The sequence below is a fragment of the Haliaeetus leucocephalus genome, unplaced genomic scaffold (assembly GCF_000737465.1).
Source record: "Haliaeetus leucocephalus isolate CR32 unplaced genomic scaffold, Haliaeetus_leucocephalus-4.0 Scaffold229, whole genome shotgun sequence".
NCBI classification, from domain to species: domain Eukaryota; kingdom Metazoa; phylum Chordata; class Aves; order Accipitriformes; family Accipitridae; genus Haliaeetus; species Haliaeetus leucocephalus.
Genome location: NW_010972665.1, coordinates 2,452,935 through 2,480,204, shown reverse-complemented (window position 1 = coordinate 2,480,204; position 27,270 = coordinate 2,452,935). Strand labels below are relative to the sequence as shown.

At 34.8% G+C, this 27,270-nt stretch overlaps 1 protein-coding gene across 3 annotated transcripts in view; it reads right to left on the bottom strand.

The window, feature by feature from the left end:
* Window positions 1-27,270, bottom strand: part of ADK (adenosine kinase) — a 296,805-nt gene that overhangs the window by 213,451 nt on the left and 56,084 nt on the right. Inside the window, exons 2-4 of one of the 3 annotated variants that reach the window (XM_010567787.1) lie at window positions 7,702-7,825; window positions 3,384-3,462; window positions 300-354 (exon numbers count right to left, since the gene is read on the bottom strand). In XM_010567787.1, the coding sequence (XP_010566089.1) occupies window positions 300-354; window positions 3,384-3,424 (96 nt within the window). In that variant the 5' untranslated portion in view covers window positions 3,425-3,462; window positions 7,702-7,825. The remainder of the gene's footprint in view (window positions 1-299; window positions 355-3,383; window positions 3,463-7,701; window positions 7,826-27,270) is intronic. The other 2 variants (XM_010567788.1, XM_010567786.1) reach the window with 2 other exon arrangements.

The following is a 27,270-nucleotide window of genomic DNA, read 5'->3' as shown; positions in this document are numbered from 1 at the left end:
TACGTTTTGACTCTGCTTCCGCATTTCATTTTTTAATGTCTTCTCCATCATACATTAGAAGCATTTCTACAAAATAAATCCTTTCTGTTGTCCCTGATACATCCAGACCTTTTTCTTTTTCTGACCCTGCTGAGATACCCTGTCCACCTAATGCCCACTTTGGGCAGTCAACCTTCAGCTTTTTGATTCTCACAATGCTCTCCAACCAGCCCTCACTCCTGCAGTGTGCCACACACTCTACTTCTGCTCTGCTGCAAGTCAATATTAAAAAAATACCAAGATACCCTTTAGTACCTTACCTGCCAAATTCTTTCTTCAAGGCTGCACTTCAAATCTTTCCTTTCTGTTAACATGCTAGGAAAAAAAATAATCTAATTCTAGTCTTCACAGCTTGACTGCAATTTTGGTTAATTCTTTGTAAACTTCTAAAATCTTCATTTCCATTATAGTTGCTGCTGCCTTAAATTTTAGTCGCAAACCCCATGATTTAAGCCTCATTTTCTTCCCAGTTTTCTTCATAATTCAGAGCTTCTTCCTATTGCCTCTTTCTGCGATTTCCATCTCAAGTTTCTCATACATGATAAATACAGTATTTCTAAGACTTTTTCTCCCACCCCCCTGCCTTTTTTTTTTTTTTTTTTTTTTTTTTTTTTTTAATTTTAAGAAGAAGTTGGCTTATCCTTTTCAGGAACAGAGAGTCTTTCTTGAGTAGCTCTGACTATCTTTACAGATACAAAAAAAAAAAATCAAAAAATGTATGAACATGTATAACAGAAGCGAGGACCATCATACACCATATAAGCAAGCATATGACAGTTTCGTTTTTCCTTTTTAAACACATTATATACTGTAAGTTTCCCCATTCATTTTGCCTTTGGGTATTTTTGCTACAATATACCGTTGCTTTTCTGACCCTTAAAGCAGCAGACTATTTGAAACAAACAATTCAATGAGACCCTATTTGAGTCGCTTCTTAAATTTTTCCTTTTTTTTATTCCAATCATTTTATAAATGGCTCTGCAATTTTCTCAGTTTTTAGCATACTTTTTCAAGCTTTTCCCATAAAGCAACAGAAGTTAAGAAATTAATAAGAGCTTTATTCTTAGGATTTCTTCCCCACATATCTTCTCACAGAGAATCCACATTCACTTAGAGTGTGGCTACCTCAGAACTCTGAATTTATTTATTGGTCCTTTATTTCTCAACCACCAGTCAGGCTTCCTGCTTTCTCCTATTACTTTCAACAAATAAAAATATATTTAAGGTTATTCAGATCTAACATTACTTACACACTCATTCTCTCCAATATGCCAATAAATATTGCTGCAAAAATTCTTCCAGAATTTCTAGTTTAATTTTTGGTTTACGTTTAAACTACTTTTTTTCTATCCTCACATTTTTTTCTTCTGCTAAAACTTACAGAGTAACAGCTTCTTTCAAGATTTCCCGAATTCTCTTTTTCTCTCGCTCACCCTCCCATCCCTCTTTTTAAAGCCTCTTAGTGATGTTATGTTATTCGTGCACAACTGTCTGAAGTTTCAATCTTATTTGAAACAAAAACTAGGATATGACAACCCTTCTGGAAGGAAATACAATTCCAGATGGCAACTGGAACTGAATGAAGCACCCAACTCAGAGCCAAGGTAAAGGAAAAGTTCACTGACAAAAACTTGATCAGGATAAGAAAGGAGCATTGACACAGAAACTCCTACATTTCATTGATTTAAATTTCACCTATTTCATTAACTCTGTATAGGTTCTGTGTACTTCATAGAATAATTATTGAGCAACACCTGGACAGATAAAAAGATAGTTAAGTATGAGACATAGTTTACTAATAAATTAGCTGATGCCAAAGAGGTCACTTCAGGGAGAGACAGAAATAAAATCCTGGGCTCTTTGAACACTTCAAAGTTTAGAAACTCTGGGTCTACCACATGCACTTGCTTCTAAACCTCCTCAATCTAGATGCAGGAATGGAAACAGAGTTTCATGCCTCAGAACTAATAAACAGTTGCAGAAGTCCCTCCAAAAAGTTGACCTCTAATCAGCTGTCATAGAAGACACACCACCTCTACACCATCCCCATTGGTCAAGCAACAGTCATACTGACACAGAATGAATCCAATAACTTGAGCTGTCCTGATGAAGAGTTTTTTTTTAAAGTATAAGAAGCAAAAAATTGGCTTGACCACTTAGTAAATGCCCCCCCCCAAACCACAAAACCAAAAAAAGCTCTGAAAGTTGTCTGTATTTTAAAAACATAACTATTTCAGAATTACAATGCTATATACAATAAAACACATGCAACTTGGGTTTTTCCCTGTTGTGAAATATTTTTATCACAAATATTTTCAAGACATTTGGGGTTTCAGAAAATGAAAACCTTAGTAAAGAAGCAACTTTACTAGAAAGGAGCAGCGATCATTACTATAACGAATTTTTTCTTTTCATTTGCGGGGTCAACCTTTGTTAAATTTTAACTTAATTTCTTCCAAATGTGCATTTAATGCTATCTGGCAGTAAGTTTTAATTATATAGGAAATCTGGAAGTTAATAAGCCAGGATCATTAAGAAAAAGATTATACACACAGTTTGTATATTTTTATTTATATGATTTGTACATCTATCACAATCTAAAAGTATACATACAGGTATATGCTTAAGAGTATTGTGACAAAAGGCATACTTTAGTTACAGAAAAGCTAACATACCTGAAACCCAATTCATCATTACTGTTATTCATCATACCCATAGACAGAAACATTAACTTTGTATAAAAAAAAAAGTTTTACATTTCAATCTTTTCTGGACAAACTTTCAAGTTCTTACAGGATAAACATGTTTAGAATTACAAAATGATGCAGGCTAGAAGGGACCTCTGCAGGTCTCTAGTCCAACCCACCCCTCAGAGCAGGGCCAACCTCAAATTTAGATCTGGTTGTCCAAGGACTCATCCTGATAAGTTATGAAAATCTCCAAGCACATAGATTCAACAACTTCTCTGTGTAACTACTCCCATTGTGACTTTTTTCTACTCACTGGAAGATTCCTAACTACAGCTAGGGACCTTGTCCTTGCCTCTTACCCTTTCACTGTACACCTTTGACAAATGCCTGCCTCAACCTTCCTTAATACCCCTCCCTTCCACTCCTAGGTACATTGTAGTTGTAACTATAACATTAACAGAAAGTGAGTGAAAAGAATAAAAGAGCACAACTACAAAATAAATCATGTCAAAAAATACAAGCATAGTCTGAGCAACAAAATCGCAAGCACCCACTCAACAGTACTCATGACGACCACACACAATACAGAGCACCAAGTTGATTCAAACCCAACGCTTCAAATTATCAATAATTCTTTTTTAAGAAAGAACAAACCTGGGCCACTTTAACGGAATTTTGAGTAGAACCACCAGCATGATATTCTACTTTGAACTTTTTCACAAGTTCTTCAAATCTGTTAAAAAAAAAAGGTGGAGAAAAGTTAAACTCTAATTTTTTTTTTTTCTTTTCAGAAGAAGACATGAAGACTAGAAATAGATGATGTGTTATTTGAAAACAAGAAATTCAGATACATTAGCTGTTACACATGATGCAAGCTGGGGACTTGTATTTAAATTTTTTCTAAATTACAAAGCAAAGAGTGACATCAACTTGAAACCTTCACCTTAAAGTTGTGAGTGAACTAAACTGAAGTAAAACATTATCTGAAGCATAAGCTCGATTGCAGTGAACTGTTAGATTGATGAAATATATGCTTGAAGAAACATAACTGAAGACATTCAGATACTTAATTCCACCTCATTAAAGCTAGACACAGAATGTAAAATTAAGTGAGAAGATCGAGATCTGGTGTCTATTTCAAAATTAACTTGACCCAAACAACGGTGCTATGGTTTAAGTTTTCATATGAAATAGTAAATTTTGACAGGTGAAGAACTTTTATGAACATATCTACTAGTATGTGAGAAAATCTGGTAACAGAAAAGCCAAGTGTCTCCAGATGAGCTTTCAAATCCTTCAAGTCATACGACTATGAAAATATAGCATTCTCTGGTAACATTCAGTAGTATATTACTAGGTTTGAATGTTAAAACAAATATTTAAACTTTTAACAGAAATATCTACCCTCACATTTCAGATCAAACCTTAGGGTTAAGACCCAGATAGAGTTCTATAAGACACTCTTCCTTGTCTAGGATATATTTTGCATCTCTGATTATAGTACACCACAGCTTAAGAACCAGCCTTCTCTCTAGTCACAGGCTATAGAAAAGGGAAATAAAGTGTCACAGAAAAGGGAACTAGAAAGAGGGAGTTGTGGGGACTGCAGGGAGGCTATGCACAAATACTGCATCATGCCTTTAAGTTCTAAGCACACTTCAAAATGAATGGACTGAACAGCAGGATTAACAACCTCAGAAGATATTAAGACTCAGAAGGAAGTACTCCTGCAGGCAAGTTAAAATGTTTATTGTAAAATTTGTTTGCACATTTGAGGTTCAAAATGACCTTAAGGTCAACCCTAATTAATAGCACAGATTTGCCCTTAAGGTCTATTAAACTTTAGATGTTTACCTTTAACAAATGAAGCTTGCCCAGTTAGATGTATTTCAACATGTTTTACTGTATTCACCTTTAGCATCTTTTAAAACAGTGACACATCTTTATTTCAGACACAGTGAAAAATGAACACTGTCTGCCAATCTTACCCTTCCTCTCCCCCTCACAACACCAATCTCCTTACAGTATATGAAACAATGGATTTGGGGATAGATTTGTCAAATAATGACTTGTTTGTTTAAAAGGTCCTGATTTTCAATACCATGTTACTAATAAGAGCATTTTTATTTCTACAGTACTTTGCATTTAAAATGTTTGAATAATGAGCTACTCACCCTAGCAAACTACCGATGGGCAGACAATTAGAATGAACCAAGAACTAAATTACTACATATGCTTTTCACAGTTATCTACACTACTAATTATCCACCAATTTTATGTCAAGCAATTGAAACCTCAAATGATAGCAAGTAGCTCAAAGTGGGGGGAAAAAAACCCCCACAAAACAACAGGTCTTCTAACAACAGATTCTCAAGCAGACATACAAACCATCATGAACTAATTAAGTATTTTGGCAATATTTTTTCTTTAATTGACATTTTACCTTTTCAATCAATTTCAGTGTGTACTGCCCAAATCATATAGTTATTTTTGTATTCTTGTATATCTACAGCCATGTCAACTGGTATTTTAGCAGCTCTAAATCTAGATGAGTATGTATTTAAATACTTATCTTGTAGTTTGAATGAATAAAATAGGTGGTATCTGAATTTGGGGAAAAAAATTAGAAACAGCTTTAAAATACTATATTATGAAGATTTCAAGGTGACAGCTATGTAATCTAAGAAATAATCTGAACAAATTATTTTACAATTACTTAATAGAATAAGACAAACGGTGACTGTCTTTCACTACTTCAGATTGAACATTAAAAGACTTAACTCCTGTTCTTTGAATTAAGATAGTAAACTCAACACCTCTGAAGGTCTGTTGTATAAAACATAATGAGAGTTTGTACACATGCAAGAAAAGTAATTTTTGCTGGTCGTTTTCCATGACACATCAAAAGGACAATATAAATTGTGTTGTTTTAATCCACAAGAGCCTGATAACCAAGTTTTATCAAGAATGATGTCAAAATTAAGAATGCCAATAGCTTTTTATCTTAAGATGAACAGTTAGGTGGACATTTTTCAAAATGTCAGCAGATGGCACAGGCAGCATGGGAACACTGACTTTGTCACTGTCTGCTCTATGTCTGACCTGCAAAGAGAAGACTCTCATTCCAGCATGCCTCAAAAACATGGTGTTTGCTTTTATAAAACTCTCCATTTTAAGGAAGGAAGTTCAACCATAGAAACTGCTCTGAGCCCCAGGAATGCTAAACAGAGCTTCTGTGTGTGCTTCAGGACTAAGCTGTTATCACACTTAGGATAATTCAAGAAAATTAGAACCTTATGAGCAAGACTGAATAATATTTTTGTTCCACATTCTGCACTTGTTGGTCTCTCTGAGTATTTCTTAAGGCTGTGCTGTATCTGAGAACTGTGACCTTTCTCCTGACCTAGCAACATACCATTACCTTAAATAACAGAATAATAAATCCCACAATCAGCACCATATAGAGGGGCCCCTATTTTTGGTACCACAGATTTGTTCACCACATTACAGCATATTTTAACAAAAATAAGTTTGCATTTGTAGCAGCATATGTTTTCAGCTGTGATACTGCTGATCAGCTCTAGCACTGACCAAAGATATGTTAATGTTTTGCTCAATTATACTAAAGGCAAAAGCACTTCTGTCAGTTCCTTTTTTTCCCCTCCCCTTTTTTAAAAAGGGATTGACTCCTAATTGAACTTGATACAGAAAGGTGAGCCTTTTCAGTAGCTTCACTTTTGACAGAATTAATGGGTAGTAAAAAAAAAGTGTAAGAAGGTAATGGAATAAGCTATTTTATAAAAGAATACAAACAAGAATGAGAATAAAATTTTTTTACACTTTTTAAAAAAAAAAAAACAAAATACACCCCCTTACATTACAGGAGGCAGAGGCTTATTTTTAAAAGGCACAGATTCCTCTTATATATGTCATGCCATGCCATACCATTACCTCAAACTGGAAGCAGCTGTAAGAATTTCCTCCCAGTATCACTGCTGACAATTTCACTACCCTGTTTGTCACTCAAACCATTCATAATCTGATCATCACTATCCATCTTCTCTGTGTCCTTTTACCAAACTATGTTTAAACCTTACACTATTCCTTCATAGCACCTCTTAAAAAGCACAATTTCCAGTACTATACTGATAAATGCACTCATCTTAATATCCAATCCATGCATACAGCTGCAAAGATCATCTGGTTCAGCTATCCCTCTGAGTAGCTAGCCTCTCTCCATGCCCCTCTTCTAGCCCCTTCTCAGTCATTTCAAGCAGAACCCACTTCTCTACATTGTCAAGGCCCTGCAAAGTGTTATGGCACTGAACATACATACTATATCCTTCATTCAGTATATTCAGATTTACAACAGCCTCCAGGCACAAAGTGGTCAACAAAAATACCTTTTCTCTCACTAACCCATGATATCATCCAACATCTAGTTACTAGAATTTTCTGTGAATATTAGCAAATCTACCTTAAATCTTCTTTCAAACTGTCTTTCACCATGTCTAAACAAAGTCATCAGTAAGGCTGTGTGATTTCCCGAGGCTATTCTCCAGCCTAATGACTGGCAATCCTCTCCTGGATCAATACCCATCTCTCATAACTCATTTTATACACAAAATCTGAAGCTTTTTGGAGCTGGAACTATCTTCTTGTTCTATGTTACACAGCAACAAATACAGTCACGTTTGTCTCACCATGGTTTCAAACCCAAACTGACAATAAAAATAAGCACATAAAACATTACCTACAACTGAAGGCAGACAACATAAGGCAATGGAGCTACAGTAAGGAAAATTAAAGCAATTCAAGTAATGCTGTTAAGTTTTTGGACACAATTTATATTAAACTACAAGAAACTCTTTTTGAAGAGTAAAACGGCCATAGAATACCAACATTTAACTGTCTTTATACAGAGACAGCACCAGGAAAAAACACTTCTGATGATATGTCAGAACATACTTACCAGCAAGAAGTAGAGAAAAGTAATCCTTGTTTTTCAGCAGGGTGTATTGCCCTGGACATCTTTTGATATATCTGCTTATTACCTAAGATGTACTCAAAAGCATATATCAGCATGGAGCTACATGCTAAAAAAAAAAAAAAAAAATCAGCTACCAGAAACTGCTAGAGAGAAGAAAAAAATAATTTTTGCCCTTTTTGCTTTTGTACGCCAGATAATGACAGCCTTAACCTAAGACAAAAATCTGGTTATTTTATCTAACAATAATATATTTCCAGTGGATTGTACATTTTTGTTTGGTGTTATAAAAACCTTCAAATACACCTAGATGGAAACGTCTTAAATAATCAATAAAAGGTTGCAAGTTACACATAAATCTGTAACTTCTTTTTCTTTGGAGGTAAATTGGGGCTGTGCAGGCAGCCTTTGTTGATACCTCTAGAGAGGAAGGCAGACTAGGATTTGGTATGTTTTCAAGCTACTGGATGAATTTTAATTAGATTCTAATTAAAAATCATAATTAATGGTGATTCTGACACCTTTCCCAGATATTTATTTTTAGTTGCAAGAAGTAGTCATATTAAGACATGGCAATAGCTTAGATGTTCAGCTCTGAGAAGAACCAGACTAATACACTGACAGTTAGATGTTTGATCCTTTTAATTACATTTTTTAAAATCTACTTAAATCTTCAAATTAAGTAACCTGTGTCAGAATGTCTATGAAATCACTCCATAAATTAAAGAAAAAATTGTGAGAGTGAACATATTATACAACCTGTTTTAATAATACTAAAATCTCAGTAAAACTACAAAAAAGTACCAAGTATTATTTCCATTTTTTAAGAAAACCCTCAAGGAATAAATCAACACAACTAAATAATGCCAAACCCGCATCCTAATTGTTTTGCGGGGCATGGCAGAAGTAGTTATGCATACATCTGGACAAGCCTGTCATCTGTCACATTCTCAGTTTCATCACAGCCTGGGCCAATGCCAGAACAATGCAGGCAGCCACACCACCAGGCAGATGGGGGCACACGTTGTAGAAAGACAGCCTTCCCTGGTCAGTGTTAGCAGGCAAGCTGAAGCCCTCATAATTTGATCCTAAGTAAAATCTAATTCAGATTTTAGGAAAAGGTCTAGTCTTGAGAACCAAACATTGTAATTAAATCACAATGTATTATTTTTAAACAGAAGTAAAAGGCAGAATACTTCAGGACAAGTGCTGTGGGTAAAAAGAAAAGTAATTCATAATCTTAACTCTAAAGAGTGTACCCAATTTCTCTATCTAAATTTTACAACTCAGTGTTCAAAGTTCAAACCCTAGAAAGGATAGTTATATGAACCATTTCATCCTTAGTCGTTAACATATAACTAATTAAGATTGAGATGCAGATATAATTGGTTGTTCTTACTTAAAATTGGACCAGAAAGAGAAAAAATATTGCCTTTTAGAAATGAGGTACAATCACAGAGGTACATGAGAAAACTTTATAACAGCTGCTTGGCAATGACTGACTTTACCCAGAGCTAGTTCTTCTCCTTATTAGCTTGGCATAGAATTAAAGAGCTTGGGAATGGGTAGGGGAGTAGAGGGGAAGAATGAAACATGCTAAAAAGGAAGTATTGGAGACAGGTTAGCACCATGGAATACAATACAACAGAAAGTTAAATGTGTTAGGAATATGATTGCTACAATTGAATCTAGCAGATTATCGTATTTTTCTCCTTTATTTACTAAAGTTCAGAAAACAGTGACTTCATGGAACTATACTGTTGCAACCTAGAATTTCACATAAAGTATTTTCCTAATCACCTCATCAAAACAAACAGCAAATGAAAAAAAAAACAAAACAAAACAGTAATTTCAACCAGGTTAGGATTATGAGTACCAAATGTTAATATATGAAACATGAAAAAAAAAATGCATAGGCAAATTGCAAGATTCATAGCTTTGAAATATTTTACCACAAATGTTAGCGGGGTTGAAAAAAATGCACTTAAATGTCAGTTTGATAAAAGCCAAAAGAACATTTTCCACATGTGTTTGCATTTAGGCATATTGAAACAAGATGGAAAAAGTAACAGTCATTCAAATGTAAGGTTAAAACATCAGCTCTTAAGGATCATGATTTAAAGTCATTTCTCAAAGTAAATTTTTTTTTTCTTTTCTCAGCGAAGAGTCAGGCAAATTTATGCAAGTGTTTCCCCCCTTATTCCAGAAAACCCCCCTTATTCCATATTATCCAGATATCTTCGTCCTGTACATTATCTCAAAAATGTACATGATTATACTTAGAAGCATCAGCCACCACAAGGTAAGTTTTTCTGTTGATATTCTGAATGCTGTAGGAAAATGAAAAGAAGAACTATACCACTAGATTATTAAAAGATTACATTTCTGATTCTATCACTAAACACTACATATATATACACACATTTTATATACACAGAGTACCTTCACGAACCTTAAAATATGTGTATTATATGATTGCTATAGTATAGGTCAAGAAGACTAAAATTTCTCTCCCTCTATTAAATTTCTAATAAAAACATTTTTAAAAATAAGTTTCATCTAGGATAGATAATCAGAAACACTATTAAAGAATTTTCCTCAGTTCAGTAACTCACTACAAGTTTATGCTTTCCTCCCACTGTCTTTTTGGAAGATGTTCAAAAAGATCAGCCAAGACTCAAAAACTTTGCAGATACATCTAGGGATTTGCACCATAGTATTTGTTGCAAAACTCCGTAGCCAGAAATAGCTCCCTGCCCTTATGCATAGCCAATAAGGATCAAAAGAGATTGCAGGCAGGGAAAAGTATGTAGCATTTACCTTCTTCATCCTTGGATGTGCCAAAGTATGTTCTGGAGCACTAAGGAACAAGGTCATTTCCTTTGTTATTTCTCAGCAGTATTACAAAAACATTTACACTTGCTCCTGATGTTCCCAGTATACATTTGGCAGCTTGTATATAAGAATACAACTTCCAAAAAAACCTGTGTCATTTTCTGTTTGCTTCTCCTAAGTAGCATGGGAAAAATACATGCTTTCTGAGACCTACCAGTAAATTTTACATCCAAATTTCCTTGCTAGCTAACCAATGAAAGGGCAACTTGTTTGTCATATTAGAAAATAGTGTACTACTTAATCCTTTTAACATCAATAACTTTGTCTATCCTAGAACAAAAATGCAGGAACACAAGTAACACTGACTGGTTTTGAAAATAAGACTAGATTTACAAAATTAAAAGCAAATTAGAGATCATAATCCTAATTATGCAACAATCATGTAAGACTGCAATAGATGCTTCCCACCTGGCACAGTAGAGACCAGGTGTTAACTGTCAATAAACCTTTAGTGAATGCTAATTGAAACTGCTGTTTCACAAGCATCAACTTACTACAGCTCACATCAAAGTGAAAATTTAACTTAATAGAATATTTGCCAAGAATATTTTAATATTAGAAGTATTCAGTCATCAAGAGTTCCTAAACCTTATCTTTGCTACAATTTAAATTATCTAAAGCTGTAGTACTTACTAATCATATTAAGCTGCCCGTAAAGAGCTGACAAAAAACCAACCAACGAAAAAAAAACCCCATATGCACACTCACACCTGGCAGAGAGAAATATTTTACTATAGTAACCTTACAATTTGTACTTTTACCTATAAATACATCAAAACAGTGAAACAGCAAAAAATAAATTAATCAAGTTGCAAAGTTTGGGTTCCGATTCAGAGTCGATAAAGTATTAGTAAGTTTTGCAGAGCTATTCCAAAACCAAATCATAAACTGATTGTTTCCATATATCACTCAGATTAAGCAGTATTTTATCTGAGTAATATTCTCTATTAACATGAAGTCCAAAACAATGGTGACAGTTATTAACCACAAACTAAATAAATTTTTTTTCTTTACAGTAATAAAAATGGTTCATGTCAATTCAGCTACACTGCTAAAACACCTATTTTTCTTCACCCCTTGTGCTATTTTAAATTCTTTTAAGTCAGTAACCAGCCAGTAAATTTAAACCAAGAAAACATTAAAAATACATCAGGATATTTAAGTAGACCAAGAAGACAGTATATGTCCACTCTAAGCTCCTATTAACACACTGTGAACTATAATAATTTTCCTCATGAATGGAGAATGAGCACAGAAAACCCTGCTTTGAGCACAACCAACAGTAAATACCAAGTAAGATTTCTATTTTAGCTCTCTTTAACCTCCCTGTTTCTCAATACAGCTTTGTTTTGAATATCCCTTAAGATACTCACCTACTGACAGTGGGTAACAACATGAATTTCTGTAGCTCAAAAACACAGGCAATATTTATTTACAGAAGCACATACACATACTCCCAAATACATTTCTTTATTGTAAGTTTTTTGTAAGTACGTAATCACGCGTCCACATATTTATTTTCATTAGGTGGCACTGGAAACTACAGAAGGAATCAACTGTTTATTATCAACATCTTAGGATACTCAGGGGAAAAAAAAAAAAAAAAAGGATTTAAGAAAGAAGGAACCAAAACCGTTCAGAAGGGATAACATGGAAATACATTGCTTTCACTTCCATAAAAGACAAAAATCTGACTCTCCTAGAAGAAGGACAACTTACACTGGTGGGATGATATCCAAGGACTGGATACATAGAATAGACTGCTACCTGCAAAGATGCATAGTTTGCCTACCAGGGAGACAATTACAGGTCAACCTATAGAGTGAGCGTAGTGTGCTCAAATGAGCTATAAACAAATGAGACTGGGATCTGGAAGCAGCCTAGGCACAACAGCCTGATGTTTAGGAAAAGTTAATTCTTTCTGCTAAAACACAGCATAAGTTTTCCCATGCAAATTTCCACGCGATTGCAGTTAAATTGATTCTTATACTTACATCAGCTTATTTATGTTTCTCAAGTGTTTGGACCACAACACTATCATCTGCAATGTAGATATATGCCAAATTTCTAAAATGTAAAATATTAATCTTGACTAACCCAGTCTAAGCCCTGTGGGTTATCTAGGAGCTGCACACTCTGGTAATATCAAAAACATTAAACTTGACTGGTTTAAACCATTTTGTACCACGACCACAGCAATATGAGAAGATGGGTTAAAACAGTATAGGTTGAAAGGTCAACAGGTGCTAATAATGCAAAAATATTTATCTGAATGAGGCAAGATAAAATGTTCTCTTTTATCTCGATATTCTATTGATAATTGAAAAAAGCAAACCCAAATGGCTAAATAATCAATGGAGAGTAAAAATTATTAGCTCTAAAGAAAACATCCTCTTGCCACCAAAACAGAAAGGCCTCTTCAGACTTGTGATATGCTTTGCAAGAGAAAGATGTGTAAACAAAAGAAGGTAAACATACATATTGTAAGTGGCATTAGAAGTAGCAGAGGTGACAAAAAGACTTGACACTGATGCTATTCTTTAAATCATTTACTTTATAGAATAGAGTTTGGGGGTCTTTCTTCCCGTCTTTCATACAGTTCTCCCTAAATCTTTGCAAAGGTTTTTTATAAATGAATTGTTTGCACTACCGAATTCTGGAATTTCAATAATACAAAAATGAAGCAACCAGATTAACAACTTTGATTAATTACTCTTACATTAAGGTTTTTACTTGAGCGGTGATATTTTCAGCTGCAAAACAAAGCCTCCTGCATTGTATCAGCACAAAACCTTCAAACCTTGAGGGAAGAGGTCAAAGGAGAGACTATGAATTATGCACAGAAATTAAAAAAAAAAAAAATTAAAATACAGTCTTCAGTAGGGACCAAAATAAAGATGCTGGATAATCCTTAAAAATAATAAACTGAATGTTGATGAATTTGGGATTCTCTCAAGGACACAAGCCTTATATATGGCTTATCTAGTTAGGAATCTTTGCAGAAGATTCCTAGAACTCGATAAGATATTCAGATTCCAGAAAGTGAACCATGTTCTGAATTAGGAAGCAACTATGTTATTCTTCTTTACTTGTAAAAGGTGACTATCTTCAATTAACCTTCTTTCTCAAAAATGTTTCACTATTATACCATTACTAAGCTCTTAATCAGTCTTCCAGGTTTTAAGATTTTAATATACATCATAATACAATAATAATAACAGTGAGTGCATGCTTATTCTTACAGGGAGACGATAAGTCTCCATTTCACCAAATTTTCTAGTTGAAGCTTTAGTTACTTGACAGAATATCTCCTGCAGAGATTAGCCTATTATTATTTGCTACAGACCCTCTCTGAAAGCAAAAAGCCCATTTTCTCCAGATGACTCATTAACAAGCACGACAGAATGAAGTGTTCCAGCCTGAAATGCCAACAGCTAAAAATAACTCATCCCACAGCCTATGACAATTCAGTCCGTCTCTTCACTCCATAGGCACAATCTCAGAAGGTCACCTTTTGGAGAAAAAAAATAGTATATGCCATGAATGGGGGAGGGGAGGGGAACACCCCAAGATCACAAGTTACAGAAAAGCTGCAAGGGAATACTACTTCATAAATCATTTCAAAAAGCAATGTTCGAAGCAACACTAAAAGGCTGATTCCACAACAGAACAACAATACATGGATTGAAAGGAAAAATCCAAACATTTGACCCAAATATGACAACACTGAGAGACCCCCCTCTGATAAACCAGTCATTTTGACTTCCCTTGTCTGTGTACAGCCTGCCACTACAACACTAACAAGACATGTTCAGTGATACCCTGCGTCAGTCTTCATGCTATTATTAAGAACCTTATGGTCAGCTGTTAAATTTCACAGAATCACACCAGCTCTTTTGCTGAACAGTACTTCTAAAAAGCAGCATTTTCTCACAGGAGTTGCACACAAAGGAATTTATCTCCTCTCCCAGGAAGGCTGGAATAAAGGAGGAAGAAACTTACTTACCCTCAGCCTTGCAAAAACTAGGGAAGAAAAAAAAAAAAAAAGGAAGAATCTGTCTTTATGAAACACAGAAATACATCATTGACTGGGAAATCATAGAATCGTAGAATAATTTGGGTTGGTAGATTAGGTTGCTCAGAGCCCCGTCCAGCCTGACCTTGAATGTTTCCAGGGATGGGCCATCTACCACCTCTCTGGACAACCTGTTCCAGCGTTTCATCACCTGCATCGTCAAAAATTTCTTCCTTATATCTAGTCTGTATCTACCCTCTTTTAGTTTAAAACCATTGCCCTTTGTCCTATTGCAACAGGCCCTCCTAAAAAGTTTGTCCCCACCTTTCTTGTAAGCCCCCCTTATACACAGGGTGAAGGTGCCTGAAGGTAATGGAGGATCAAAAATGTAAATATCAGTCAGCAGTGTAACTCCATTGCAGCAGCTAGGGGACTCGTGGGAGGAGGAGGGCATATATTTTTCTAGAATATAGTAGTAAAGATGACAAATGTTAGATGCAAGGAAAATGTACTCTTTTCTACTCAATAGTAATGAAGGCCCAACTGTCAAGTCCAATTTTGGTAGCCTACTTTGAGATGAAAAGCAGTCTAGAGAATTACTTGGAAGGCAAGTAGAGTAAGAGGTATTGAAACATGATGTATAAGAAAAGATTGAAGAAATTGAGTTTAGTCAAGAAAAGAAATGTCTAGAAACAAGATGGACAGTTGAATAATGACTCTTACAAAGAAATCAAACAACATTTCTTCATATCCCTTGCAGGCAAGAAGAAATGAGCTTAACTAAGACCTAGACTATATATTACAGAAAGCTAACCACATGTAGTGAGACACGCTACACAGAGGGGGGAAAGTCTCCTTCACTAATATTTTGAGAACAGTTAGGCAAACTTTTAGATATTCCAGCTACATATGTTTAGCTTGCTGCTATACAATGGATTTGAGGCTCATACCAGCCCTCTGTGTCTATAATTAAAAGTGCAGAAGAAAACTGAATTACATTTTCTAAGTTTTCTTATTTCTAGGTTGAACAATCCTTTAATCTTCTACGCATAACACAAAAGCTCCCACAGGAGAGAAACTGACATACAAGGAGATTGCAAAGGAGCTCACCACACACTTTTTGAAGAAAATAAAAGTCAACAACTCATTTCGTTTCAAACATAATCTTTCACATTAAGGTCACAGAAGATAAAGAATACCCAGCTATTCAAGAAATCAGGCAAGTGTAATTAAGTTCCATGGAAACCCAAAGCAATCACAACCACTTCACCAAGTGGTAGAAACATTTCTTTAACTTTCCCTTTCACAAATAAAGAACAACATTACAAAAATAATAATAATAAAAAAACCTCAAAACTGTACCTAAATCTCCTGTTGGGGAGAGGGGAAAAAGGAAAACACATGTAAGAATACAACCCTCCCCGCCCACAAAACAACAACTAAAAAACCACCACTACACACATCTTTTTGTAGTATCTGTAGACATTCCAGTATTAAGCATGATGAGAATGATGCAAGAGCCCACAAAGACTAGAAAAATAGCTCAAAGAACAATTTTGAATACCAAGACAAGACCAGAATGAGAGAGTTTCCATGGGCAAATCTGAATGTCCTGAGGTTGATATGAGAGACTAATTTTAGAAAGTGTATTTTTTTAAGGGGACATCAAGACTGAGTGGTGTACAGGTGTGAATGAAGTAAAAGTAGTCCTAAAACAGTAAAGGACCCTGACATGAATACTACTGCTCATGTGTAAGATCAGCCAGGTTGAAAAATCTCAATGTTATGATTGTTCTCTGTTCCTCCTAATGAAAACGGAGGCCATCATCATGCCAGAGTGGGAAATCAACAGTATGAACACCGTAAGCAGCTTTGGTCCTCATCATCTTGAATGGGAAACAGCGAGAGACTGAAACATGTACAGAGAAGAGCAACAGGCATAATCAAATTAATAGAAATACTTTCACATTAATGAAGACAACCAGGACATGGTCTAGAAGAGTTAGCTATGGCGAGAAACAATCAAGATCTATAAATTCATCAGTGGAATAGGTTGTGATTATTCACATCATCTCATAATACAAGAGATAAAGGGCATAAATGAACCAAGCTAGTGACAGGTTCCAAAGATGGAAAAGAATATACTCCTACAAGATGTACAGTGAAGCTATGGCACTCTTTCCTTAGCAGACCATGAATGTCAGAAGCATACTGGATTCAAGAAATGGCTGGATAAATGAATGGACAAAATATCTAGTAAAATTTATTTGTTAAGACAGACAACTGCCCCTTGTCCCCCCAATTCAATTTCAAAAACTGTCTAAATATTATTTCTTGGAAGCTGGGAGAATATTCAATACAAATACAGAAATTCAGTCATGCTTGCTATTTTTCACAGTCCTTCCCTCCTGTCTCAAATACTAGTAATTGAGCCTTTGAACTGACTAGATGTGACCATAACTATGTTCTTACATAATACCAAGCAGAAGTACATGAGACATTTCAGCTGGTTTAAGTAGCCTTTGTCACCATGACACACTGCTTTGTTATTGCAAAGATGTGGGCAGAGTATTACATTTATGTTAGTGTGGCTGAATGACTTGCAAAAAAAACCCCAAAAAACAAACAAACAAAACAAAAAAACCAACCCCCCAAAAAACAAACAAACAAAAAAACCCCCAAAACCAACCAACCAACCAAAAAAAAACGTTTGGCCCTTATGCCAAAGCCTGGCCAGTGATGTTCGCCACATTACAGCAATGCCACCCAATTCAAACACACTTCAAGTATATTTTCTGTAGCGCATGTAATCTTGTGGGATGATCCAGAGACCACTACTGAGTGGAGAACTTAAAGAAAGTGTCTCTACCTGACAGAAGATGGTGGGTGACTCCCCTGTAAGTTTGAATATGCCACTCTGCAGAGGAATACCTCTGCAAAAGCTTGACTTTGTTCACAGACAAAGCCTATCTTTTTCTAGCAGGAGCTCCTGACTTAGTCTCACCATAGGAAGAAAGTCTCAAATTTTGTAAAATTATCTCCCTCTCCAACATTTACTCACTAATTATACTGCAAAAATAGTAAAAGTATAAAAAAAGGCCTCCCTCCAAATCCTGTCTGAGATTAGAGAAGACAAAAAAAAAAAGGAGGTTGGAAACATATTCATACTGACTCTCTCTAGCTAAGAATGACTAGTGGTAGTGAGAAAATTAAACTTTATAAATGAAACATGCCTGAAAGTTTTCTGTTATAGAGCTGTTATTTGTACCAAGACCATACAGAAGTCAGTAGGAATGGAAACGCATCTGATCCAAGAACAAGTTGAACTGAAGCAACTTGCAACATTTTCTCTTTTTGTATGCCATGTAATTCTCTGAGTACAAAATTTCGACCAAGGTGGATTAAGACCAACAATTAAACCAATTTTATATCTTTTATTTCAATCCCTAAAGATTTAGGCTTTTAAAAAATATGTTCCAAATACATTATTATAAAAGTCACAGTGAAATAATAAATCCAAAATTAGAGTTTTCAATTTTAATAAATAGTTTGATATCATGGTGAATTCTAATTTGTTTGCTCAAACAGGGTCTTTCCCTAGTGGGTAGGAACAAAGTAGCTTTGAATTACAAACAATGCCCTGCAGTCAGTAAAACTCATGAGGTATTAATTTACAGTTTCATCTGTGATCAGTTAAACTGTACGTGAAATCTTAAACATCCTTTTAAAAAAACCACCGCAAATAGCTCAATAAGATATTTTTTCAACAGTGCTTTAACAAAAACCATACAATATTAACTACTATTGTCAAAACAGATCCAAATGCAAGTTGTGTTTAAAGCCTGCATACTAGTAACCAAACAATACTGAGATGTTATCCTTTAATATCTAAGGAGCCGATACAGAAGTAATAAATATGGTCTCCAAAACCACTTCTGCTTTTTGACTCATACAAGAACAATATTAAAAACAAAAGTAATAATAAAAACAAAAAAACAAGTACCAGGAAAAAAATTATATATGTGTACGCATCTATAAAATATATCACATATAGCAAAATAAATCCAGGTTTTTGCTATAATGTATATATCTATCTATATATAACAACAGATGGCAGTTTAACCAGTCTAGAATAAGAGTATTGTCAGCTTACACTCTTATGTCCCCGATCTCTTCTTCCTCTGGTTTAAAAGTGATTATGTTGCGGCTTTGTGCCATGCTTGAAGGCACAACTATATTTGCAGAACTTGCTTTTGAGGGAGACAATTTAGCAGTGCTATGTAATTGAGGTCAATTGTGAATACTGGAAACATCTGGAACATTTATACTCTTCTAAAAATATATTTATATTGCTAATATGCATTTATTTCTAAAAAGTAACTTTTCATAACTGTTGAATTAACTTTCCATAATTGTTGAAGACTGTGTCCATTTTACAAAACTTTGTCTTTAACAAAGACTTTTATTAATAGGTTCTCATTCATTATAGAGGGAAATTATAAAGTTAAGCTTGAAATAGAAGTCCATTATGAACAATGTACATTAATATAAAATACTTGAAAACATAAAGAAACTTTTGCAGCAGTCTCAGAAGTAGCTAACATTCTTCACACATTTAGAAATACTTGTTTTGAAAATACAAGACTTTAAGCCATCAGTCACAAAGGTGATTTAAAACTAAGTTTTCACAAAAGTTTTTACTTCCCACTAGAATTAGGGACATAAGTACATACACTTTTTACTGCATAAACATAGATGGTAGGAAGTTAGCATAGATCATTACTTAACTATTGCCTTTATATCACACAAATCTAAACTCCTACTGTGGAAGTGACATTATCACTTGTTACTTTTCAATGACTTGCAATGAGAGCTACTAGAATGCTACACAGAATATTCTCATGCACAGTGGAACATACCTAAGAGCGTCAGTAAATTATGGATGTGTGCATGCTTTTTTTTAAAAAATGAACTTCTGAAACAACTAGTTATATACTGTGAACATAATTATACCATTATCACCTCATTAATAATTTGATTTTCATTCATGAGGTTTTTTCTCCACTTTTAACTGCTCTCCTTTACTAATTAGTAGCAGAGTTGAAGTCATTCATTAAAATATAATATATAATGTGTATTTTGAGATAACAGGTAACATTACATAATTATTAGATGTCTCACAATTCAAATTACATATATATAACTACAATTAAAAAAAAGGAAAAAAAATGAACTGTCAACACATTTCAGTTAATTTCTATTTCCTGAATTTAAGACTGTGGATTTCTCAGTTGACTGATCTATTCTAATGCGGAAAAAGTTGAACTTTAAGCAAAACTGCTACAGTTTCAAATTACAACAAAATGCAAAATGGGTTTATACCCAAAAGAGAGCTATACAAAACATATGAAACTGTATTAATGATGCACAAAATCCTTATGTTAAAATCACTCAAGTTCCAAGTCAAACACTTTAAAGTTAGGAAAAGCTGGAAATAAGACTTTGGCTCATTCTTGTGTGTGCTGCTTTCTATTTCACCTCCCTATTCAGCTTGTGGCCCTACACCTTCTGTATACACCACTTAAGAAGATAGAATTATTGGCTTTCTCAGCAGGATTTTGCGACATAAATTTCTACAGTGAAGCACTTACATTCAAGTATAAACAAATGTATTTTCATAGCATCCCAGCGAGATTAAAGGTATAATTATCCTTTTTCTGTTGGAGCAAAGGTAAAAATGTATGCTAATTTTGAGTGCTCAACTTGTTATGCTTAGGACCCATTTTATTCTGTAACCACGTTTATCTAGTACATAATATGTTTGAAGTATATCTTCCATTCATCTACTTACAGTCATATGTACTCAGCACATTAAGATCACAAGTCAAACACTTGGGGGGGGGGGGGGGGGGGAAACAACTGTGAAAGTCAGAAAACTTACACAGAAGACTAGAATACAATCTTCCAGGAGATTATTAAATTCTGCTGGAAAGGAACCCTGTCTTTCCTTTCCACTATGTCTCTTCTCATTCATCTTCACATATCCCATCTTCCACAGCATAGGACGCTCTATAGACAAGGGCATCTTTTCATTACACAATCACATTCTTTTCATATTGTGCTATGAACAGTTGTACGTAAAAAATAGTGTATGATCATATTGCCAAAGACCCCTTGCACAGAGATGCACACGTTATCAAGACTGAAGAATTTAAGACAATCACACAGCTAATAGTTACTGTCACCTTAGTGGAGGTGGCAATAACTGCTTGTATAAATGTTGTTGGTTAGTTTTAACGTAAAACAAGGCAGATTATTTTAAATTACTTTCAGAGATAATGATTAGGCACAGCCACACTAAAAATACTCCCAAAAGTGAACTCCTATGTTTCACGAACAATCATCACATTGTTATTGGAACTGATGTTTGACTGCACATTTGTTAGCTTAACTTGTAGAAAGGACAAATATTTCCCCAAAACGTAAATACAAGATATCACTGGACAAAGATAAATCCTGATGACATAAAATGAAATATACAATATCCAGAGAAGTTTCAAAGACCTTTTTTTCCTCCACAGTTCAGTTTCAGATCCTGTAACAGACAAGTCAAACTTGGCTGGCAAAGGTTATTAAGCTATATCAAGCCTTTACAAATTAAAGAGTTCTAAAAGGCTACCTTGCAAATCTCCTAGAAAAGCGAACTGAAGCTGCTGTTCATCTTCTGAACACATTATTTTTTTAATATGCTTTGTAGGTTTAGGACAGAAATGTGACAGCAATGGCAAAGACAGACAATCATCAATGCATCACATTCAAGCCTCAAATTAAGATTCTGGAAAACAAATAAGTATATTTTCCAAAGCCTTTATCGTAAGCCATCTAGATTTAAGAATTTTTAAATACACATTTTATCAGAAGGGATCTTAAATATGGACAGACCAAGAGCATATATAACAAAAGAAATAAATCCTGGTCATGGGTTTTTTGTACCTGAACAGGCAGAAAAACAAAAAGTTCTTTTCAGTTCCCTTTGTTTGCAAAGATGCATGTTATCCAGAACAGCAGGACTGAGGATAGTGACCATTATCCATGTTTTCTCCTATTCCTGTTTTCCAATAATGGTTTCCAAAATTTTTTTCCCCAACCTAACTGTCCTCCTGCATTTTCTCTGGCAGATATCTGAAAACTTATCATACTTTCCTCTGAGTAAAAAAATTTAAATTCATTTATTATTCAAGTTAGGTTTTGCCTACTATCTTATCTTATGAAATACCTATTGAAGTCCCTTATTCCCCTTCAACCCTTTCTTAGTTAAACTAAACTACTTGTGAGAGGAACAGGGGTTTTGAAGTGACCTCATCTGCAGACCTTGTCTCCTTTTGTTTGCTGGGCTGTTTCTTTTCTAAGAATTTTCTCTTTGTCTGGTTAATGTCTTTATTTGTGAGCACTTTTGGAAACCATATTAGCTTTGTGTGACATCTGTATTTTTCGAGTGAACTCCACCCTGCAACTCACAAACTTTTAGAGAGTCTCCAGGTGGCAGATTTCAGTCATTCCTAGGCCATGCAAAGGGAAAGGGAAAACACAGCATGTAAGACAGCCTTCTTGCCCGTGTGGCTACCTATGTAAGAGCCCATCAAAACAGCAGTCACACTGGTAAGAGCAGCAGGTAAGTTAAACTTCTACAAAGAGTTACATATAGGTAAAGCTTTTAGAAGTCTGAACAGAACGACATCTGCTTGGCCACTAGCTTTTACTATTCTACCACCAAGGGCATTGCAACTTGTGGCAAATTTAATTTACAACTAATCATTTAAATAACAAGTGAGACAATTGCCTATATTAGGTAATTAGCTAGAGCATTCAGAACAAACACCATGATCTGCTTAAGTGTATTATATTATCAGTGGTTTCAGCTCACACCAATAATCTGCTCACAAAGAAAGAACTAGTTTTAGTTACACTTCCCTAAGGAAAAATGAAATCTTTTGTAACACATTATTGATAAGAAAGTACGTACGCTGTTTAGCCTCATGACTTCTTTATTTCTGCCTATTTGAATGCACCAATTTTTTGGTTAATACAGTAAATCTGTTGTATGAAATCTGAACCTGATTAATGATGCTCTGTATCAAGCTAAGTAGAATTAAATTAGTGTATAATTGATTAGTGTGTAATTGGAGCAGAGCTGTAGATTTACCAACTTTAATTAGGATGGCTTATTACAGATAATTTACATTATCATAATATAAAACAGAAAATAGAAGTACTTGGTTCATCAAAAAGCTTAACTTAAGATCAGGTGGACAGCCTTATAGATTAGAGGCATACAAACTAATGCCTTGCAAAGTTCTTTGAGACAAGTAAATCATAACAAGCTAAGTCCTTTAAAGAAAGGCAAATTGCTGATTAACCTTTTACCCTGAATTTCCTAAGCAATTAGACTGTTTATACTAATTTACTATAATAGACCATTCTAACAGAAGAGGGTAAATCTACAATGCTGCTACAATTAAACATAAAATCCTTTTAGTTAGTGCACAGTATTGCCAGACTGAGAACAGAAAGATGATTACTGCACTCAAAAATGGAAAAAAAGAAAAAAGGAAAAAACCCACCACAAACCTTGAAGATTGAAGTGTACAAAGCATACACATTTACTAAAGCGGCAGAAGGAAATAAGCAGCAGCACCTCAGCTACCAGACCTCATCCGTATTTTCTTAAAAGTCCTTTAGATGGTAACTCCAGTCTAGACTGAAGGAAGACCTGCACATTCCCCTGAGTCCACTGCCACAGTAATTATGTTCATTATCTTGCATGCTAACAACAAAGATATAATAATCTATTAGTGAATAATTCATACACTGTCAGGTCCCTCTATAATGTTCATTACTAACAGTACTACTTACAGTGCAAGTTAGAATGCAATTTTTTTAAAGATGCATTTACTACATAAACAAAATCTTTGAGTTAAGTCATTTTTACCTTCTTAACCATTAATGAATCTACAAACCTGTAGGAACATTTTTTTAAAAATCATTTCCTTATATATTTAAATGAATACCAAGCAGGGGAAGTGAAACAGCCAGTGGCCAACTTCACAGATAAACACAAATCATGATTTTAAGATGTTAAACCATAAATATTTTTTTACTGTAAATTAACAACAAGAGTCAAAAAGCTTTAATAACAATCATTGGTCCTCCCCACACCCCACCTCCCAATGTTTGCTTTATTCACTACCAAGATTAAAACATCTTTCCACTGGTTTTATCTAAGTCCTTCTCACAGAATCAAAACAAACATCAAATTTAAGCAAACACATTAATATAACTGACCTACTTGCCTACTATAATCGATAATTACAGTATTTTTCTATTATCAGAACTAAATCCAGTATCTCTATACCTAAGATTTTGCCTCCCATTTTCAGTGACTTTTATTATTTTCTTTCATTACATCTGCTGTATTTAGCTTGAAAAAGTTAAAATGAGTGCATCTTAATCCATTTCAAAAATTGTTTCAGGTTTAGAACTACCATAACTTGTCTAACAACCTACACATATTACTCGATTCTCTGAATCAACATACTTAGCTTCAATGACTTCAAAACAATAAGGTACAACCTCCCCTCCCCCCCCAACTTCTTTTTTTCCTCCCCCTGCTCTCCTCAAACACTCTACTGGTCCCTCCTAAAAATTTTTATAGGCTCACAGTTTATCTAATTTAGACACATTTTTTACTCGTACAGCTTAGCACCAGCGTTGGTCTCTGCATACACAAGGTATTAAGACTATTATGAAATTCAATAGTAATCATCACAGTTGATCATAATGTTCTGATTTACTTTTTGTATGCTGATTATGACACTTTCAACAAATCCATTTACACTAAATAAACACAAAAGCAGTTTGCTGTTTAAGATAGTCATGAATAACTATCCAGTTTCATTAGCCCATGTAACAAACATGGTTTTGGCAAAATGAAACACCAAACTGATGAAACTTATAAGAAGTTAATTCAAAGCATATGCATCACCAGTACCCTTCAGCATCAAGAGAATATTTAGCAGAATTAATTGGTTCTCAGGCTCCCCTCACATATTTCCATGACCATTAATGGAGGATGCCATTCTGTGCACCTCCGGGCAGTCCAGCCTTACGAAACCTCTAGCCTCAGTTAGCATGAGTCCCCTGTAAGAAACTGGACATTCACAAATCCAGGTCTATTCTTCACACCATTAAGAATCTAAGACAAGTAAGAAAAAGCTCAGTACCAAGACATTCAAATTCAACTGTACGCGGAAATGTTTAAGAGGACTCTGTGGATCAGAGGTCACAACTTACAGGAACGAATACATTTGTTCTTACTATTAATTGATTATCTGAGGAAACAGAATTAACTCCCTCAAGTGGTTAAAAATACTCCATAACAGTATTTGTCTATGTCATATACACTTTATATACACATATACATTTACATTGCTTCAAGACTGCTATACTCTTTTGTGCAATTTTGCTTTGTTTGATTAAAACACAAGCAGTGCACATTTCAACATAGCCTAACTGCATTTGCTGGCTCCACAAAACTAGCCACAGGATTAACAGTTTACCCAAAATAGTACCACCAGTTGTAAAGGTTTAGAAACAAAAAACAGAGTTCAAATTTTACTTTCACACACTTCCCCCAACTGTTGCTTCTCAGGGTAACTTCAGTATGTGATACCTTTTTAAACTTTCCAGTATACTAAACTTCTGAATTTTCCTAATCAGCATCTTCCGAATATATTATGCTAGCATACCGTCTCATTCATTACAATTGGAAAAGCCTTTTATTTAGGTTTTATTAAATAGACACAATGCTTGCCAACGAAAGCTTCAAAGCATACGAAAAAGGGAAAGATGCAATTGTTAAAATGTGACAGTACATTGAGACATATTTTAACAAGAAATTCAGAAATACTCAGGTTTTCAATGGGTTACACTGAAATTATTCCCTGAACAAACTGTGATAGCCCTTTTACTTCTTTCCCAGCACTGCCACCTCTCCATTATCTACTTTATTATACAAGTACTCGTGCTCCAGTTGGTCTCTAAATAAATCATCCTCCCATAAGTAAGAAAAACTAGTTCCATTCTTAAATTATGAAATTTAGATCAATTTTCTGGCACTTTAAATCAATGTAACTAATGGTCCAATTTCAAATCAATTTGATGCATGTAATTTACAATAAGCATGCATGTCCTTCCTCTGAAAGGCTAACAAATGAATTTTATGACCTCACCATGATTACCATAGGCATTTAAACAAGTTAAGAACACTCAGCTATAAGTTGTTTTTTTTTTAAAAAAAAAAACAAAAACAAAAGACACATGCCTCCACCTCCAAAATCCCTTGAAACTTAATCCACAAGCAGCACATAAAAGGTCAAAGTGCTGCTCTTCACCACAGTAATCCAAACATACTATCAACCCCCTCTCATCCACTGAAATAGGTCAGTTTCAGTCTACTGACAATTTGATATATGTTGGTACTTCTTCCAGGAATTTAAGTGATTTCTCTCTCTCTCTCTTACTCAACAGTGATACAATAACAATACTCACCAGAAATTCAAGCTCACTGGTGACTCAAGATATGGTAGACATAAAAAAAAAAAAAACCAAAACAAAACCATTTCAGGCTGAGGAATACAGTTGTCCAAAAAGTTTTAAATCCTATACACTAGAGAATCAGGCCTCAGTCCAGATGCTGAAGTCTAACTTCAAAAACAGAAGTCACAAAACCAAGCCCAAAGGAACAGGTTGTCAGTACAAGAAATCTGAAGATAAATTAACAGGCTCCAAAGTAAATAGAACATAAAAACTAAACCTCAGAGAAGACAGTAGATGCATCACCTAACAACTTCCTCCTTCCCTCTGTTAAAACTCACATCACTGTCTCTCATGTATGTCAAGAGTTTGGAGGGCTGCAATTCCCAAACAAGGCTGCTTATTTCACTCACAACTTGGATGGTACCAAGACAGAACTACTGCATTTCTTTCTTTTGCTACTCCCACCAACAATTTTTTCCATGTTCCACTGCTATTTAATACCTGTGAACTTTGTTTTATTTAATTGATTTTGCAAGCAGCAATCACTCAGATATCTAACGATACAAAACGATACAAAAAACCCCCTGCAGTGATATTAATGTCTCTATAAAAACAGTGTGCTGTTGCTGCCATGGCACATAAGCCTGAAATCTCCATTACATGTGCTGTTTTTAAAAACATGCTTTGCAAAGGTAATTCTTTTTCAGTAACTCTAGTGATAGGTAGCCTTGCTCTCCAATTATTAAAGGCAGCAAAACTTCACTAAATGATAAAATGGAAATACAAAACAAGAATACATGGACCAATTGAATTAAAGTACAATCCTCTCCATAGCTGTAGGCAACCACAGATAAACCAGGCTGGCCACAGAACATACACTTTACAGACCAAAATCCACACTAGGATAGATACCTTCCTGCTGTTAGCCTGAACTGTATCCTAACAAAATACCAGGTTTGCCATAGATGGCAGGGGGCATCAATGATCAACAAAAAAATGGTAGAGAAAAAAAGGTATTAAAAAATGCCTTAAGTTCTTGCAGTATTAAG